The sequence below is a fragment of the Bos grunniens genome, chromosome 12, assembly GCF_055505025.1.
Source record: "Bos grunniens cultivar Pamir isolate PY7600 chromosome 12, Bosgru_T2T1.0, whole genome shotgun sequence".
In the NCBI taxonomy this organism is placed as follows: Eukaryota; Metazoa; Chordata; class Mammalia; order Artiodactyla; family Bovidae; genus Bos; species Bos grunniens.
Genome location: NC_141176.1, coordinates 48076418 through 48096880, shown reverse-complemented (window position 1 = coordinate 48096880; position 20463 = coordinate 48076418). Strand labels below are relative to the sequence as shown.

General features: G+C 40.3%; 1 protein-coding gene across 1 annotated transcript; it reads right to left on the bottom strand.

The window, feature by feature from the left end:
- Positions 1-216: 216 nt before the first annotated feature.
- On the bottom strand, positions 217-19551 carry KLF5 (KLF transcription factor 5). Its single transcript, XM_086328543.1, has 4 exons — positions 18989-19551; positions 15826-16699; positions 14750-14809; positions 217-2037 (listed from the first exon to the last, which is right to left on the bottom strand). The coding sequence occupies exons 1-4, from the start codon at positions 19238-19240 to the stop codon at positions 1859-1861; spliced, it is 1365 nt and encodes a 454-aa protein (XP_086184669.1). The 5' UTR covers positions 19241-19551; the 3' UTR covers positions 217-1858.
- Positions 19552-20463: the final 912 nt, after the last annotated feature.

Here is a 20463-nt window from a genome sequence, read left to right as displayed (position 1 = left end):
ATAGGGGAAATCAACATTCATGAAGTATGCCTCCCTTTATACTTTTGATATTGTAAAAACAAATTCCTCTCTTCCATGTTAAACAAAGGTAGATACTGGTTCAAAGTGGGAATTACTTTATTAACTGTCTGCATTAAACAGGCCCTTTTAAATAGTTACGAGAGAGGAATTTGCTCATTGTTTTTGCTATGGTAGGGGAAGAAGGCACAACATGAATCTTTTAGGCACTTTTTATTTTCAAAAAAAAAAATTGTCGTTTATATATATAAACATTTCATTCTCTCAAAAAATTCTACAACTATACAGCTGTTTGCTCCATTATTTGCATAGGAAATGACCACAATACAAAAATAAGAGGGAAAAAGAAGCAAAACAGCAACCAATTTATGCTTTTCCTGTAAGTATGTTTCCACGTATAAACATTTTGAAGCCTCTTACAAAATATTTACACCATGTCATCTATGTACACGTTTTTAAGAGAAACTTTTCTAACAAACAAAACTATAATTTATCAAGTTATGAAAATTTTCTAAAAAAATTTACTATATTACCACAAAATAAATAAAGATAAACAATATTTTAAAAACAAAATTAAATTTTCATCTCAATTAAGACCCCTTTTGGCATTTTGCTTATTTATTCTGCCCTTTGGTTAACAGCATCAGTGTCACATTACTATTTTATATTGCATATATGTAGCACTTACTTCCTTAAGTTTTCAACATGTCATTTATAATTAAAGGCAGACACTGAGTCAGTGTTAACAATAGATTAACTAAACTGCACTGTAATTTAGGTAAAATTACTGTGTCTCACTGTATATTACATGCAAAGTCCACATAAATTGGCATTTAACCAATTGTACTGCACAAGCAAACATCTCAGTATATGAAAACTGAATCATAAATTCAACGTTTCCGTATATGAAAACTGCATCATAAATTCAACATTCCCAAGTGAAAACTACATATATCCTTCTTTTCAAAAATGATACTGTTTAGCTTATTGTAAGATGTTTTAACTTTTGAATATTCTAACTATCTTTAAGCTCTTGAGTTCACAATTCATATAAAATGTAGCTTGTATTTAAAATAAACAATCCGATTTTAATCAGTGCATGAAATCTGCTTTTGAAGTTCATTTGAGTGATTTACTTCTACCTACCACAGAAATGAATTTGGTAAGGTTTTAAGAGGTATCTTACCACAAGTTCTAACTGTAAATGTATCCATGGTTATTTTCAAAAGAATTATGATTTTTTTTCCCCAAAAGAATCTTAGAAAACGTGTAATAAACTATAAAGCTGATTTGCATATTTACAAAATTTTGAATAGCAAATATAGGCAACTCATATAAAAAAACAAAACAAAACAACACATTTGTTCAATGGCTATTTGTGAATTGCCAGGTACGCTGCATATCTCTAGAGAATTATCTTGTATTGAAAAAAACTCTGATGTCAAGCAAAATCTTGACACACAATCCAGCTGTCTTCTTGTGCCCAACGGACTTGTTTGCTAAACACTGTCACATTAAATGGTGGTGCTTTGGGAAGAACACTGCAAGCACACCCTGCACGCCCAGCCCACGCTGAGATGGGGCTACCTGTCTGAGATGAGGGCATCTGCCTGGGTCAAGCCAGCATATAGCAAGCATTCCAGATTCGGACAAGGACCAAACACTTTGGTATTAACACAATGTATTCCCTGTTTTCTCAAATATACAAAATATACATTTCCAGTTTTGTGTTTTCGTTTTCTTTTATATATATATAGAATTAATTGTGTGGTTTAAAATCTTCCCAAGTGAGCTGTGTGGGGCAGGCGGCGGAGGATGCACGGGCAGCAGCGCGGGCAGCTCAGTTCTGGTGCCTCTTCATGTGCAGCGCCAGGTGGTCGGAGCGCGAGAAGCTGCGGTTGCACACGCCGCACTGGAAGGGCTTGGCGCCGGTGTGCTTGCGGTAGTGGCGGGTCAGCTCGTCCGAGCGCGCGAACCGCCAGTCGCAGCCTTCCCACGTGCATTTGTACGGCTTCTCACCTGCGCAACAGACCAAGAGGGAGGTGAGCGGGCAGCTGGCAACCCTGGACAAGGCGGGTCGTGTTGTCTGCCAAGGGGCTTCTTTCAAACTCAGCCTCTACGGAGGAAGGTATGTGGATTCCTGATGAACTAGAAACTGCTCAGGGCATCTAGTGCAGAGAGTCACTGTTTTGCAGAATAGTCCTTAATTAAGTACTCTGTACTTTTGAAGAACGGAAAATGGAAATTTTACAGGGTGGGGGTGGGGGGGCGATAAATTAGGAGTTTGGGTTTAACCCATACACGAAACTATATACAAAATAGGTAACGAACAAGGATGTGCTGTATAGCACAGGGAACTGTACTCAATATTCTGCAATAACCTACATGGGACAAGCTGAAAAAGAACAGATACATGTATAAGGGAATCACTTTGCTGTACACCTAAAACATGTGCTAAAACGAAATACTGCAAATCAACTGTACTTCCGTTTTTTTAAATTGTCTAAAAATTCTCTTTAAACAATTTTTAAAAATACATGTGCAGGATGAATCAGTGCTCATATTTTGATGAGCACTGAACTGTTCCTGCACATGTAAATCCATGAGATGACTAGATGAGCTGGAGTGGCTTTACTATTACTGTGCCAATGTAATTTCTATACCAACCAACCCCAACTGAATCAGAGCGGGACTAATGGCTCTAAGGTGGGCAAGGGAGGAAGAAATTCAGGAGCTACAAGAAGGAGCTGCTCACATCACCAACTTAATGGACCACAACTGAGACCCTTTACTGCAACAAAGTGGTCCTAAAAGTTTCTACACTAGCTACTGTGAAATGCCAGCACACAAGCCAGTTCACTTAACACATGGCTTTCCAAAATGGACTAGCTCTTTGAAATTCCCTCCAGTATGCATATATTCACATCTTCCCATTTTTCAGACTGAAGCAAAACAACTAAAGATTAAAGCTGAATGGTGTTAAAGTTTTATGCATTTGATATTTAACAATTTTACCAGATCAGGAAGTCTGGTACCAATAACTTAACTGTGGTGTCATGCACATTTAATTTCCCTTTGCAATGCACTGTACCAGAAAGACTATCAAAATCATTCCATCAATGACTTGTCAAGTGCATATTATATGCCAGGGACTATCCTGATTGCTTAGGATAAAACAAAAATGCCTGAACTCATGGAACTTATATATGTAATATATAAAAGCCTCTAATTCAATCTTCCTATCTCTCTTCACTTAAATAGTGAATTGACATCTAAGCCACCGCCCTACCCCTCTATCTGAGCCACTCCCCCACCCCTCTGTAATCTGTATTCTTCTTAATGTTGTCTAAAGTTTGCTAGTTGCTGGTAACCTTTCAAAACTACTCCATATTGACAGCCCAAAAGGATTCTGCCCACAATGACACACAAAGAAATTCCCAGGTTTGTCAAAGGCCTTTGCTGTTCCTCACCACAGACCAGCTTCTGACTTCATGTAATTGCCCCACATCATTGTACATTTTTGATATACAAACAAAATTAATGTCACCTTTTAAAAAAATATAACTTATGATCCCTTCTCCAGGGAATCTTCCCAACCCAGGTCTGCTGCACTGCAAGAAGATTCTTTACCATCTAAGCCACCAGGAAAGCCCATACTATTTATAAGGCACCCTTAATTCCCAGTTTTAGAATCAATTAATCCTATTTAAGATAGAGTATTCCTCTAAATAAACCCCCAGACCAAAGAATCTCTCACTAAGCAATCACTAGTAGTTCTTCTACTGATGCTTAACTTGGTTATAATTTTCTATGAATTTAAGATGAGAATTTGTGAGGTAAATTTGCATCTTCAAGTACTGCTGGCTTACTGATGAGTTTTTTTTTAATTGAAGGATAATAGCTTTACAGAATTTTGCTGTTTTCTGTCAAACCTCAACATGAATCAGCCATAGGTGTACATATATCCCCTCCCTTTGGAACCTCTCTCCCATCTCACCCCTCCAGGCTGACACCAGAGCCCCTGTTTCAGTTTCCTGAGCCATACAGCAAATTCCCGTTGGCTACCTATTTTACATATGGTAGTGTAAGTTTCCATCTTACTCTTTTCATACATCTTGCCCTCTCCTCCCCTCTCCCCATGTCCATAAGTCTATTCTCTACGTCTGTTTCTCCATTGCTGCCCTGGAAATAAATTCTTTAGGACCATTTTTCTAGATTCCCTATCTATGCATTAGAATAGGGTATTTATCTTTCTCTTCCTGATTCCACTCTATATAACTGCTGAGTTTTATTTGAATAGCATTTGAATACTCTGAATAGCCAAACTTCTAAATTCTTTAAAATGTTTTCTTCTGCTGGAGAAAAGCCCGCGTTGCTTTGAATACTGGTTACTTAGTACCACAGTGAAATTCAACTACCTTTCTCCGCCTGATTTAACAGGATCATATTCAGGAAGTTGTAAGATTATTCAGCTGAGGCCAAATTTTAAAAGACATTGTCCACATCAACCGAGATTTCCACAGTTTGTGGTTAATGTATTTTTGCTGTCCTGATAACCACTGTGACTCCATAAGGGTCACATAATTCATAACATGACTCCACAACAAAACCCCATAAGGACAAAGACAGAAGGCCCAGCGCAGCCCTCTGAATTTTGTACCAATTATTTCCCAGGGGGTTTCTCTTTCAACTCCTGGAGTGAGTATCCCTGAGCCACCCTTCCCTTCTCCCTCACTTCTGGTTCCAAACCAACACACAAATACTTTTTATGTTTTTAATTCCCTTTTTGGTTCCTATTGCTCCATTTTAAAAATGCACACCTCAACTTCCTGAAGTGTTTCTTTTCCCCCTGTTAGAATAAATTCAAAGAATTTAAGCTAATACACTTAAACCTTTTAAGTAACCAGAAATAAACCACTTTTCTTTTGCTTATATTCACGTATGTTTAATACATAGAAATGTCTTAATGCCAGTAGTAAATGTAGCTATCACTCTTGTTGATGTAAATCAAACAGAAAAAGGCTTTTTGCACACCCAGTGTTTGTTCTTGTTCCCTGTGAAAAATAAATCACCAAAACAAACAGGTTGGCTAAATACTTCACTGTCATTTAACGTGAAGAGAAAGTTATTTCTGATGTCTGAGGCAAGGGGGAAAAAAGTGCCTGATTTAAAAAGGAGTCATTCTAGTCTTTTGAATTGAATAATTAAATGGCAGGAGAACTGAATTTTCAAAGTTTATTTAAGAAACAAGGGACACTAGACTCTTTTTGTTCACTATTTTTATTGGCTAGGAAGCAATAAACTGCATCAGTATTTTTAAAAGTTTACTTTACTGATTGGTTGAAAAACGGTAGCCATGAAAGTTCCTAAAACAGTTGGGGTTTTGCTCTCAATTTATACGTATCTATAGAGTATTCAGCCAAGAATACTACCAGTTTCTGGATGTTAGTTATGGGGCCGGAGCTTTACCACAGAAGCAAGGACAACTGTTCCCCACTTGGGGCAGTTTGTACGGGATTTGTTCAAGTGTCAACACCGCTCAAGTAAAACATTGTAGAGGAAGCTGGTACCCAATTTCTGGCCAAATAAATAGCAGATTCAGGTCTTTCTTCCTCAGCCAGAAACACTATGCATAGTACTTCTGGGAAACCAAACTAACTTCCTTTAAGTTATTTCAACAGGATAGAGCTTTCAAAAGTTTAATTGGATTTTTACAGAATCTCCTTCCAATACCACCAATTTAAAATATTTAGTTAAGCTCTTTCAACATCAACTGTATTTTTAAGTTCTCATGCTGTGGTTAATGTGAAACTTTCCAAAGACAAGAAGAAAAAAAAGTGACAAATATGTACAGCACAAAAAACAAGCTTCAGCTTTATCTCAAATAAAGTGTAAACTTTCTCATCATCTTATAAAATTACCAGGACTCTTTTACTAGAAATCCTTAATCCTTTTTTTAAAAAAACAATGGTTAAATATACATATTGTCCATACTGATGAAGTCAATTAATGTTAAGCAAAACCATTACCAGGAGAAGGAAGGAGCAAGCAGAAACAGATACTGAGCACGTTCTGACTCAGGTGCTCATATTTCATTTATCCTCAACAACAACTCCAAGAGTTAGAAGCAGAACAATGAGGTCATGTTGAGAAGCCTGGCCTGCCACTTTTCCTCAATGTCCCAGTTATACCCTCCATTGGCAAACACTGATACAGGCGCTATATGAATGATGTAAGGAATACACAGGTATTGTTCACATTTATTTAAAGATTCTAAAGCCGTTTGTCCAGGTTACTTAACGACTAGCCTAATGGACTCAAAGCGGGCCTTAAATCTCAAGACTGTCTGAAGCATAGGACACATCCCAGCTGAGCCAGCCCCCAAGGACACCCACACCCACCTTTCAGGACGTGTGGACTTCTAAGAGCTGTCCTGTGCTGGGACTGACAATCCCCAAATACCACCTAATGATGGCTCTCCTTTAACCCTAGGCTAAAGGAACCCTAGGCAAAAGGAGAAGGGGACGACAGAGGATGAGATGGTTGGATGGCATCACCGACTCAATGGACATGAGTTTGAGTAGGCTCTGGGAGTTGGTGATGGACAAGGAAGTCTGGCATGGTGCAGTCCATGGGCTCGCTAAGAGTCGGACACGACTGAGCAACTGAACTGAACTGAAAGGAACATCAATGAGTTAGCAGAACATGTTTGCTAAGAATCTGAAAAGGCTTTAGTGATGAATTTAAAAATCAGCTATTTTTTTTTTCTGTTGAATAAATTAAAAAATGACTTATGAATCTACCACACTAGAATGGGAAGTTTCTCTGCTTGGCTGAACATGTTCAACAGATTCACACTAAGGCCTTTTCCTAGAACGTTCTACATAGATTTTTCTAACAAAAGAAAAGTATCATAGATGTAAAATTTATCTTATTTATTTTAGGTAATATTTTTGTTACAGCAAATTTATATATCTGGTTTCCTTCCTGATGCTAAAACTAAATCCAATCAATTATATTTGATAGAGGTCAAAAATCAGAATTAAAGTCAATGCTTAGGAAACGAGAGTAATATGTACTAACAATCACAACCTGTACCAGGTGACTTGCAAAATGCAACGAATAAGGCTTGGTCTCTGACCTCAAATAGCTTAACATCCATATTCTATTCTGACTGGTAAAATGGAATAAATTATTTCAATAGTCAATAGTGCGTTAGTCACTCAGTCGTGTCTGACTCTTTTGTGACCCCATGGCTCCTCTGTTCGTGGAATTCTCCAGGCAAGAATACTGGAGTGGATTCCCCTTCGCTTCTCCAGGGGATGTTCCCAACCCAGGGATGGAACCTGGGTCTTCTGCATTGCAGGCAGATTCTTTACCATCTGAGCCACCAGAGAATCCCCCCTTAATTCTTAGAATTTGAGTCCTTGATGCACAAAATGAACTCTTATTTCAGGAGGAAAATATTTTCATGCAATTCAATAATCATCAGATCTTTTCCCATCACTAGAGACTTAAGGAATTTAGATTCTAAAACAGTATGTTGCCGCTGCTAAGTCGCTTCAGTCGTGTCCGACTCTGTGCGACCCCATAGACGGCAGCCCACCAGGCTCCCCCGTCCCTGGGATTCTCCAGGCAAGAACACTGGAGTGGGTTGCCATTTCCTTCTCCATTGCGTGAAAGTGAAAAGTGAAAGTGAAATCGCTCAGTCATGTCCAACTCTACGTGTCCCCATGAATTGCAGCCTACCAGGTTCCTCCGTCCATGGGATTTTCCAGGCAAAAGTACTGGAGTGGGTTACCATTGCCTTCTCCGTCTAAAACAGTATACATTCTAATAAAAGGTTTTAAAAAAAGAGAAGCATTAATACCAAGATTAAAGAAACTCATAGGGAAATATTAGATGTCTTTAAAAGAACATAAAGTAAGGTGATTTTGATTTGGCTCATTAGTTCATATTTTTATATATCTATATCAGTAATTTTCTATTAAAATTTTTTACTAAAGGTCACTGCAGTACATCTCCTATACTTGGCAACAAAAGGGCAGGCATTTCATTTCAAAGATTTTTATTGCTAGTATTTGCAAATGTACCTAATGTACATCCTGGGCTTCCCTGGTAGCTGAGATGGTAAAGAACCTGCCTGCAATTCGGGAGATCTGGATTTGATCCCTGGGTTGGGAAGATCCCCAGGAGAAGGGAATGGCAACCCACTCCAGTATTCTTGCCTGGAGAATTTCATGGACAGAGGCGCCTGGCAGGCTAGAGCCATGGGGTCGAAAAGAGCCGGACGTGACTGAGTGACTTTCACTTCACTTCACCTAATGTTTGATAAATGATTGATCTGTACTGGCACAGATACTGCTGAATGAAGGCTTCAAACAACTGTATTCTGCCTCCTTAACTAGCCATGAAAGTTCCTCAAACACAGAGACTGTCTTCTATTGCCATACCTCCTTAACATCCATATTCTATTCTGACTGTTAAAGTGGAATAAATTATTTCAGTAGTCAATAGTGCGTTAGTCACTCAGTCGTGTCTGACTCTTTTGTGACCCCATGACTCCCCTGGTCATGGAATTCTCCAGGCAAGAATACTGAAGTGGATTCCCCTTCCCTTCTCCAGGGGATGTTCCCAACCCAGGGGATGTTCCCAACCCTCCTTAGGCACCTTTGGTTAATCACAGTGTGTCCTGAGGCTGACCAACTTGGGAATTTTCACTCATGAAAAGGCGGGAAGGTAAAAGAGACGGGGAGGCATCTAGTGTAAGGCTACCATACTGTGTCTTTTTTTTTTTTTTTACCATGGCCTCACCTGCAGCAGGGTTTTGCCTGGTTCCTTCTGCCAAGGACCACTGAGTGTTATCTGACTAAATGTGCATTTAGACAAGGACCGTACTTTTAAACTCTTCAGAAGGACATGTTCCGAATCAGTTTATTGTCCATCCTGAAGTTGTACAAGGGTAAATCAACTCTACATAAACAAGTTTTCTTTTCCAGAACTGGACTGGATTTGAGGAAAAACAAGGAACTGTGGAGCCCCTTGTGCTGGTCAAAGACACACACAACAGGGGTGGGCATGCCACCCAAGGTGGCAGTCTCTACCCCAGCAGGACCAATCTCTAGGCACCTAAGCACCTCCGCCACTTCTCCTAAGTGTCAGTTGCTCAGTTGTGTCTGACTCTTTTCGACCCTGGACTGGAGCCCGCCAGGCTCCTCTGTCCAGGGAATTCTCCAGGCAAGAACACTGGAGCAGGTAGCCACTCCCTTCTCCAGAGGATCTTCTCAACCCAGGGATCCAACCAGGGTCTCCCGCATTGCAGGCAGATTCTTTACCATCTGAGCCCCAGGGGTTCTGGACAAAAACATCCTCTATCACTGACAGTGTTAATGAAATACCAGTTCCTGAGTCTCCTGACACAAATATGACATTCAGATTCACTTTCTTGTAATAAGAACCCAAAGTAAAATTTTTAAAGAGTAAAGTCTCGGTGAAATATTTTACCTTTTTTAACCAAAAGGTAAACCAAATATTTTACCTTTTTTAACCAAAATAGAAAAATTCTATATTTTCATTTTTCTAGTACTGAATGAGTCCTAATTATCCTTTCCTTAAATTTGCACTTAACATGGTTATCTTGACCTGGAGATTCTTCCCAGCTCTAAACAGTGTGCATTTATAAAGTAGTCACAGGTATATTCTTCTGCCAGGATGTTTTTTAATGAAAGTTACCTATGGGGCACTTCTAAAACAGCAACTCACCTTAATCGGAGTTGTAAGAGATTCTTGGATATAAATAATACAGGCTGACAGAATAGGAATGCTGCTACAGAGATACTTGCTAAACTAGGACATTACTTTGTTTCTAATCTTTCACCTGAAAAGATGTAGGTCATCAAGTAAACAGCTACTACATTCTATAAAACTAAAAATATCTGCCAAAGTAAAAACCTTTGGTGATTAAAATACTTTACTTTTAAAAACATTACCGTCCTCACTATCTTCACAGCTAATTGTTTCTATCTCGACTTCAGCAATTCTATTTAGTCCATTTACGAACTATCTTCTCCCACTAATCTATAAAAACAGGGAAGAAGAGATTCTCTTTGGATTCTTGAAAAATCAAAAATGTCTGCTTAATCAAATTATACTTATTAACCTTCCATATGCCTTATCATCTCAAAACAATGTTTAATCAATTTCCTATGTAAATGTTTTTCAGATGAAAGAGCAAGTCCCAGAAGCAAAGTTAAACCTTTCCCGTGAGTCATTAAAAAGAAATTGTTTCTAAGCTTCTATGCTCATAAATACCTTTCCAGGCATCTAAATGAGTGACTCTCTTATAGCTACTTTTTTTTTTAATGTTAACTTGAACTTCTCAATATAGAAAAATAAATTTCAAAGCTGCAAACAAAAATAATTTAAGAATGTCTAACTGGTAACACATAACAGGCTAAATGGGATACTTTTTCCTGCAGTTTTCAAATATAAACTCAAAAATATCAGTTGAGTACTAATTTCATCCTGCAAAATTTTTTCACCCCTACCAACATTGATCTCTAGACACAAACTGCATGATCTCCACTAAGGCTATATACGTATATATGGAGACATATATGTATGCACACACATATATAAAATCTTATTCTGATTTTAATTCTAAATCATTTTTTAAGGAAATTAATTCCTTTCTATATTTTTAAAAATGTTTTACCACTTCCCACAGTTCCACAAAAAAAGGAATAATTCATGTTCAGAACATTTTGAATGTTTTCTATTTGTGGGGAAGTGCTGCAAATGAAAATACCTTTATTATCAACATGGCCAGTATTTTAAAACAAAAATCTATACCTAAGACATCCAATGGATAGTAAGTGTAGAGCAAGGAACTAAATAGGAATTTATACCTAGGGATTTTTTAGTACACAAACTGAAACTAAAATCAACTGAGTAACAAATCTCTAGCAGAGATTATGTATTTTGAAGTACACACAGTACCGTCTTAATATAAATGTCATTAGAAAAGTGTTCTACACAGGAAGTGAGGCAGCAGGTGGGAATTTAGCCCCTTTACAAGTAGTCTTGGGCTAGAAATCTTTCCAAGGCTTACTGCGAAATTCTTTCTTAAACAAGGAATCCCGAATACAGCTGTGAGATTCTAACAGGACAGTGCTTCACTTCACCCACGGTCCACTTGGTATTATGTTATTTGTATGTTTCCATTTTCTTTTTTGGGGGTGTTTCCAACTGTCCTTCTCTTGTCAATCAGCGGCAGTCATTCTGGGATCATGTAGTCCACATGTAGCAACCTGGGCACAGAGTCTGGATCTAATGGCTACTGACGCCCAGTGTGTGTGCTGCTCAGACTATGAACAACTGCTCACTTTCTGCCCTGCTCCAGATAGCTGCCAAATGACCATAAAACCTTACCATACCCTCTTTCCCCAACTGCTTTACCATATACTCCAGGGCTAAGTGCACAGCTACACATGTGACTAAAACTACTCAGATTTCAAACATCGGTATTCAGAGTGCACTGTTTGCTTTTTCAGAACTCTTTCTTTAGAAAGTAAGTACTTTTTACTAAAGTGTAAACAATTTTCAAAGAAGTTTCCACACTCAATGTAAAAGCAGCATTTCAACTCATGGGACTCAGGCATACCAAGAAACTAGCATCGGGTGATAAATGTTTTCAGTTTCTTGCCAATGTGCTTTTTAAAATGCTGTTAAAAGGACAAATATTTTTATTTGGAAATATACACTTTGTGACACTGTTGCCTAAGTGTATGGCCTTAGAAATAAGCCATACTTATTTCTAATCAGAGGTGCTATATATATATATATATATACACACACACATACACACACATATATGCTAGAAGTAACACACAAACACTTCCACACAGGTAATAAGGATATCCCTATAGGCCAGTAAGTATGCTATCACATATAAAGACACAGCATGCTTTTTACAACTTTTCCCCTAGAACAGAGGCAACATCAATTTCAGGTATTTTGTCTAACTATATAGAGCTTTGTATTACTTTTGTATATTCTTTCTGAATAAAGAAATCAAAATGTATAAACCTAGAAAACCTTGAATGCTATGAGACTTCCAACTGCTATTTTCTACCCTTTCATCTCGAATTTTTTAAAAAAACGTCATTTGAGAAAGACTATACCCTTATGTTCGGTTTATAAGTCAAGAAGCATTTGCAATCTAAAAATCCAGAATAAGCAATTAAACAGAACTCAGGCGTAGGTTGTTTTAATTGCTTAAAACATTTTAAAAACATAAGGTAACCTGACATTTTAAAGCAATTAAAATTATTTTCTAAAGAAGTCCTAGGGTCCTGCACATTCTGCCTAAAGTGGCAATCATTAAAAAATTTTTATATCAAAAATACAATATCAACATTCCCATATAAATTTTTAAAGTCCTCTAACAAAAAAAGCTAATTACATTGACAGAAGTTATTTAGAAATACCTGGGCCTTTAAAGGAAGAAGAAAAAAAAATACTTCACTAGCTTCAGATACATTCATTAAAAAACGACAGGGTGGGGAGGATGCAATGAGAGCGCACAGGTAATTTTCAAAGGCATTGTGTAGAAACTAAAAATGAGGAGAAAACAACCTCAATGCTCTATGATTACCCAAGAACGGGTTTAGCCAGATGAACAAGTCTGCCACAAACCCTCCTCGAGGCATCTGAAAGGCTATCAAACAAAACTTTATTAAACTGGATTACGGGGTCTCACTCATCAGATGTCAATGGACACACATTTATGATCGGGTGGAAAAGTTGATACATGGGATTCAAACTAGGCCTACATCTTATTTTTAGTTGGTTTTTATCTTTTTCAGTATAAGCATCGTTAAGACAACCCACTATTAAATTTCCCTGCCAGCAGGTCAAGTTCCAGAATCCCAGGTATAAGCATTCTGAGCACTAAACCCTGCCAGGGGTTGCAAGGCCATTTAGATATGCCCTGACTACATCCCGGCAATAAGCAGTTGATTGCATCGATATATGGAATCACGTTCCTCTTTATTAGGAGACTTTAACCTCAGGAGAAACATTGTTTCCTCCTTCCTATCTCCCATTTCAAGGACTTTCAAAGGAGAAAAAAAACAGCTCAAAAGTTCTGAAGTTATTTCCTCTTCTCCTTAATCATAGTTCAGGTAAAAATCCATTTTCAATGTTTCTTCCTAAATATAAAATGTATATTCTATAAAAGGATAGTTTAGTATTTCTATAGAGACTGTTTTCATGGTCTTGTCATTTGTATGCTGAAAACTTCAGATTGAGTTTACATGCTTAATGGGTGTTTGTTTAAGTATAAATATAACTTCTACTTTGGGATTAGGAGATAGCCTTTTGTCTCCACCTAAAAACTTGAGGTAGAAACAACCCACTGCTTTCACTGATAAATGCAGGAGATGTCTTTTCTTTAAAAGCAATTTCTCAGAAAGCCCTGGAATCTACCACATTGTCGCCAACACTATTTAGATTTTAAGTAGTATTTATCACTGGGATATCAAGCAATACTTCCCAATGCGCATATGAAATGTCTGCAGCCATGTTCCTCTTTGAGCTCTATCTCAGCACTGACCTTTGTTCAAAGGCTTTTACTTTTTAATGCAGCAGTTAGAGATAACTACTTCATTTATCAAAACTCAATTTCCATAGTAACATCTAGCCTGGGGAGATTCAAGTCCTCACACTAATCCAGCAGCCCATTCAAAGGAACTGTTGAATACTTTGGTTTCCATAGCAATGATGGAATAAAACATTTTGCTAGGTCATTGCTTTTATTAGCAAACTTATTCTCTGAACTTTAGGTTAAAGCTGCATTTACGGAGAGGAAAAAAACACAATCACTTTGTATAGGTTCTTTCCTTTAGGTCTATCTTTTTAAGAAAATCACTAATGGTAACCACCCATAGTTTTAAAAATACTTTGGGTATTTGGAGATTTTTACAGCTTGCCACCACCTAATTTCGTCCTCAAATAAGTTCTGATATAAAGTTTTGAAATTAAAAAGCATTTTAAAATGAGTGTATAGATCTGACAAAGTTTTTATAAAATTATAGGGCTAAACATTTTAAACACGGATGAGATACTAGCTGGAATAAAGTCTCTCCAATGTATAATATGGACTGGGGTAGAATGTAAAATAGCTTTCAAACCATGACCCTAGTTTTGCCTGATTTTAGTATTTTTCAATTTCCAGCCCACCTTTTACCAGCAGGGAAAACATGCTAAACACAGATATTTTAGGCTCAAGGTGAAATTAAGATAATTTATTAAGCAATTACGCTTTACCTGCTAAATGGAAAAGGCTTTAGTGTTTGATGTAGTTTTATAGAAGCCAACTGATTTGTTACGGAGGGAGAAAATGAGTTACATTTTTTTCCTTCAAGATAGGAATAGCAGTGCCATTAAAGTTTTAAAATCCATTAGTAAACATTGTTGTTTATGTTTGGGAGCAATTAATTCTATCTGAGGTGACAGGGCAAGGCCTTAATGAGGGAACATCAGCCTTCCTGGAACCAAACTTTTTTCACTGAACTGAATTTTGAGCCAAGCCAGTGCTGAAAAAGGTAAGCCATTAAAAAATAAAAGTTGACAGAAGAAAGAAGAGATCAAACATGTGCTGGCTTTTAAAAGGATGAATACCACTTATACTATTTACACAACTCACAGAATTAACAAGAAAATTACATACCAGTATGAGTCCTCAGGTGAGCTTTTAAATGAGAAGACTTTGTATAAACTTTTGTGCAGCCTGAAACAAAGGAGAAGAAGAACAGCGTGTCATTCTGGAGATCCTTTTGAAATCTTTACATCTGATGATTCAGTGTTTAAAATCGGGCTTTAAAGATGAAATCTCTCATGCAAGGAGATATTTGAAGCTTCAGTTTTAAGAGATGTTTTAAAGCATACTCCCCTATTACCTGATTAAAGGTATAAAGTGATTTGCTTTATGTTTCACTTTAGCAGAAAGAGAGCAGACAATCAAGCCAAACTACAAATGGGAAATCTATGTTTATACCAGTAGGTGCTTTACACTAGTAACACATACCTCAGTCATTTAAAAAATTTTAATGGCTCTAGAGCTGACAATGTTAAACCATTACCCAAGATGACTGCAATTTTCTGTACTCCCACATTTCTTGTTTTTTCATTTAGTATGTCATGTCATATCATGTACCACAGTCAATAAATTATACCCTGTATTAATCATAAACTAGCTTATGCCAGCAAGTTCCAGATATATTTATCACAGTCATCAATTTATATTTTGGACCACATATCTCATTCAAGAAAGAGCATATGCTCACATGCTATCAGAACCAACCTTGAAATCTATTCTATAGATGGTCTGGTCTTGCACCAACCCACTCTTCATTGCCACCCCTTCTTTTCCCCTATGTTACTTAAGTAATTCCTTTCCAGGTTACTTCATTTAGAATTAAGAACTCCAATTTAGATTGCTACAGTAACAACGTAAGTGTAGCAAGACTCTCACGTATTTAACATTAAAAAGAAAAGAGTCCAGTAACTTTTTTTCCCCATAATATTCCAAATTTTTTTTTTTTTACTATATCAAATAAGCACAAAGTAACTAAACAGTTACTTGGGTAAGGCACTGGACACTGGGATGCGACAAGAGCAGAGCAGGTGAATTTTTTTAAATGTCAACCACTCCTCTCCCATGTACAGCTGGAATGTGAGGTGGAAAATGGCACACATGAACACACTAAACACACACAGATTCTTCAGCCAGGCAGGATCACATACCTGGGTAATCGCAGTAGTGGATGCGCCGTTTCTCCAAATCGGGGTTACTCCTTCTATTGTATCTGACAGGCTGGATGTTTTGCGAAGTAACTGGCAGGGTGGCAGGTAAATTTGGATTATGAATTGCCAGTTTAGAAGCAATGGTAGCAGCATAGGATGGAGGTGGGGTTAAATTCTGAAGCATCTCTGCTTGTCTATCTGGACTTCCAGGCTCTGAGCTTGGTGGTGACGGGGGGAAGTAAGTGGCCTGCTGGGGAAGAAACTGACTTGGCATGGTGTATGTGCAAGGGGGCATGCTCTGGAATTGCTTCATGGCGGTCGGCGGGACGGCGGAGGTGTGAGTGTTAAGGCCTGCCATGGCGGCCGACATTGAAACGTTAAGAGTGTCCATTACTGCTGTCTGGTTGGTAGAACTGGGCATATCTAGATCCGGTGTATTCAGGAGCTGGTACAGATGGCCCTGCTGGGGAGGGACAGAAAGATGAAGGTCTGGTGTAGGAAGTTCTTGTTTGATGAAAATATTGTTCACCTCTGGAGCTGCGGTCTGGTGGGAGCTGAATATGCTGGTGAACTCAGGGAGGGCCTGGGTTGGGGCCGGAGGAGGGGCTGTCGTCTCACTCTGGTGGCTGAAAATGGTAACAGGTTCTGTCTTGATGTGTGTTACACACGGTCTCTGGGATTTGTAGAGGCCAGTTCTCAGGTGAGTGATGTCAGGGAGGAAGACGTTCATGTTGATACTGTAAGGTAACCCTTCACTGTCAGTGAAGAACTGGTCTACGACTGAGGCACTGTCTCGTCTATACTTTTTATGTTCTGGAATTATAGAAACTGGAGGAAGCTGAGGTGTCAGGTACTTCTCCATTTCACATCTTGTCTAAAAAAGAAGAGATAGAAATATGTATAATCCGCCCAATTCATCATCTCGGGAAGAACAAACTGCTTACTAAAAATTCCCAACAATTCTATGAAAAGTACCAAGGCAAACTCCTCTAAGTGTTGCTTATACACCTATCAGGTTTGTCAACTGTGTAACAAATGGTTCACCAAAAACCTTACGAAAATGTGTATAACAAGTGTTTGGTAAAATCGCACCCAGTCAACCCCAGACAAAAACTGAAAGAGACAAATCAAGAAGAAAAAGGAAGCAAAGAGAAAAAATATTCCTTTCTGATGCAATAATAAAGTATACTTTATCATCACTCATATACAAGCAGGATTCTCTGCTCCATTACAACTGAAAATACAGTATTGTAATAAGGCCAAATTATCTCTATCTTATTCATGTCATATAGGTAAATCCAGTGGTTGAAAAGGGAAAAAAAACCTCAGTAAACCTTTATGGTTAAGGTTAATATTGCAAAATTTCTCTCTCTTTTTTTTTTGCTTGGGTAGATATTGCTGAAATAGCTAATATAAAACATATTCTTTGGCTATTTAAGTGCCTTTTCCAGTTTACAGTTCAATGGAAACTTAAATACTATGTTTTGAGCAAAACATAGTATCCACTGAGAGAACCAACCAACTTCTCCACCAGTTTGATCTAAATGTTGATTTTAATCAGCAGATTCTGTAATTGGTTAATATGATAATGAAATGTTCCTATTCATATCCCTATCTAAAACAGATCTTTAATTACCTAGGGGAAAACCATTCCTTTGGTAGAGTGGTGCTAAAGGGCCGTGGGTGGAGAGGCTGCTAGTAGCCAGCACAGTCATCAGCCAAACATTTACCGTGTCCTTCTCAGTGGGCCAATGCTACATTCCCCCTCACTCTGTAAAAAGCTCAGTCATCCCTTATCCTCCTGCGTCTTCTAAGCAGCAAACTGACAAATGCCCACATGGTTTTAAAATGGTGATTTTTCTTTAGGACATAATCCAGCTTGTAATTGGTCTCTTCAGTCTTCTGTAACTATCATCTTTCCTAGTATAACACAAACTTCTAAAATTTTTAGCACTGAAAGGAAATTTCAACAGAAACACATACATACAAAACAACACCCCCAAGTAGATGCTCACAGAATTATTAACCGTGGCATTTTAAGAAGTGAATAACATTCTTTTTTTTTTTTGGCTACTACTTAATTTCAGCTATCAGACCCCGAATCATTTTATGTGGATACATATTCGGGTTTCCCGCAAAGATACGATTTAAAAATAAAACCGCGCTGGTCTTGTGAGTCACATCTCTGACAAATGCCGCTGCCCTTGCACAGCACGGTGACACTCGCAGACCCCCGGAGCAGGAGCTGGGTATAGCGAATACACAGTATACCAAGGGGGTATTAAATGAGGCGTCTTGAAATAAACCGAACTAAACCCTTTCGTGCGCTTTGCTCCCATGGTGGTTAGTGGTTTCTGATTTTAGCTCTTCCAGCTGTTTGCATGTGGGTATGTTTCCAATTTTTTTTTTTTCCCTGGGACAGGCTAAAAGTCCCGGGAAGTTTTTTCTGGGCTATATGACTCCCTGCGTGGGCGAAAGAAACAGGCGGTTGCTCTAATTCGGCTGCCGGGCAAGTGTAAAAGCCAACTGCCAGCTTTCAACGCGGCTCCGGGAGGAAATTTACGCGCAGATGAAGAAAACAACACCTCCCGGTCCTTCTTTTTTTCCTTTCTTTTCTAAGGAAAAATAAGCGCTCCAACACCACCTTAGATTTTCTAACTCCCGTTGTCCAAAGGAGCCCTACGATCGCGTCTAAAGCAGGTTGCACCAAGCGATATTAAATTAGCACCCCGAGGGGCCTCCCTCCAACACCCCCCCCCCCATTTGCGTTCCCACTGAATCCGGGACGCCGTGGGTCGGGACAGCGGGTGACCTCTAAGGCCAGGGCAGCGGGAGGCCGCGGATTTAGGAGACACATGGAATTGAGGTCCGGCGTGAGGAACGAGCTTTCATCCCCCAAATGGTAGAAAAACAATTAAGGTGCGCGTGAGCACCAGTTCCCTGCTGAACCTTTCCCGGACAGAGCAGCCAGGGCAGACTCCCCATAGACCGGGTGCCCCCACCAGGCCAGGAGGGCAGGGCGGGGCTGCCCCCCAACCCTGGGCCGCGGTGCGCCCCGACGCGCGCCCCAGCCTGGAGCGGCCCCTGTCGCCCGCGCGCCGCAGCGGCGGGACACGCCCGAGGCCCGGGAGGGAGGCGGAGGGAGGGGAGCGGCTCTTCCTACCTGGACCAGCTCCTCGGCGGGCAGCCGCGGGCCCGCGGCGGGCGGCGGCGCCGGCTGCGGCGGCGCGGGCTGCGCCTGCGGGTGGTGGTGCGGGTGCTTCAGCTCTTCGCCGGAGAAGAGCGCCGCGTCGCGGGCCGGGTTCGCGGCGCCCAGCACGGGCTTGAGCTGCGCGAACACGGGCTCGTCCTGCGGGGCCGGCGGCTGGGGCACGGGTCCCAGGCGGGCGCTCATGGTCAGCACCCGCGTAGCCATGGGCACTCGGAGGTGGGGAGGGCGATTCCGGGCGCGGGGCGCGAGTCGAGCGCGCTTCCCACCTCGCCCACGCTGTTCGGGTCGGCGAGCTTGGCTCCGGACGGACCCCTCAGCTCACAAGCAGGCGCGGTTTTCAAAGGCGCGCAAGAAAAGCCAAACTCTTCCGCTCCGCCACGCGTAAACGCCGACGTCCACCCGGCGACCACTTTCTCCCGCCCCGCCCCACCGCGCTCCCTAGCTCCCCGGAGTCCGCTCCCGCCACTGCCTGTCTCCGCGAGCGAGCTGCTAGCGCGCGTACCTGCCCCGCGACTACTGACACTTGACGCCCGCCTCTATTTTACCCAACTCCGGGGAGGCGGGGCCAGCCGGCCAGACTGGCAGCGCTCCGACAAATCTCGGGGCCCCGAAGCTGGCCGGGCCTGAGCGGCTAGCCTATGAAAAGGGAGAAGCTCGGCTCAGAGCCCCGCCTCCGCCAGGCGGACCGCACCCCTTTCGGGCCACGAGCTTCGCGCGCAGGGCGGCCGCGCAGTTTGTACACAACCTCTCTGACAGATTGGGCTGGCGGAGACGGGGGCGGAGGGAAAACGAGAAGCGAGTGGAATCTGGGGAAGAGAGGGAATTCGGGTGGAGACGTGGAGGGAGATCTCTTCGGACTGTTCTCTGCCAGGATTAGCGAGAAAAAGAGTTTTGCACGCCTTAGGTGTTGTGCAAGGACCTGAAACTCGCAAGTTGAAACCTAGAAGGCAGCTAGGTGGGGGCGCTAAGGTTTTCGAGAGTTTTGTTTAATGAGCATGTATTTTTAAAAATACAAAATGTACTTTTCTTTAGCGCAAAACTAGGGGCGGTGTGATAAACATTTAAAAACAGCTCTTGTCTCTGTGTATCTTTAGCAGTGAATAAATCCCTTTAGCAAAGCAAATTTGGAATGTCCTGAATAAAAGGTTTAATGGCAGGTATTTTTTTTTAAGTCCTGGCATAAAAGCTTGTTTTTTTCCCTTGCAGTATTTAAATGGGTAGGAGAAGTTTTCACACACATTTCAACCTCGTATCTGGTATGGAGAAGAGAGAGATGGGACACATGAATTTTGAAGTTTTTAATATTTACACTGTTGACTCTAGCCAAAGCATGCAATCTAATTTAAGCACCAACGATTTAATGAAATGTATTTAAATAGACATTACATATTTGACTTATTTTTGCTATCACTGTGTGTTCAAAAAGT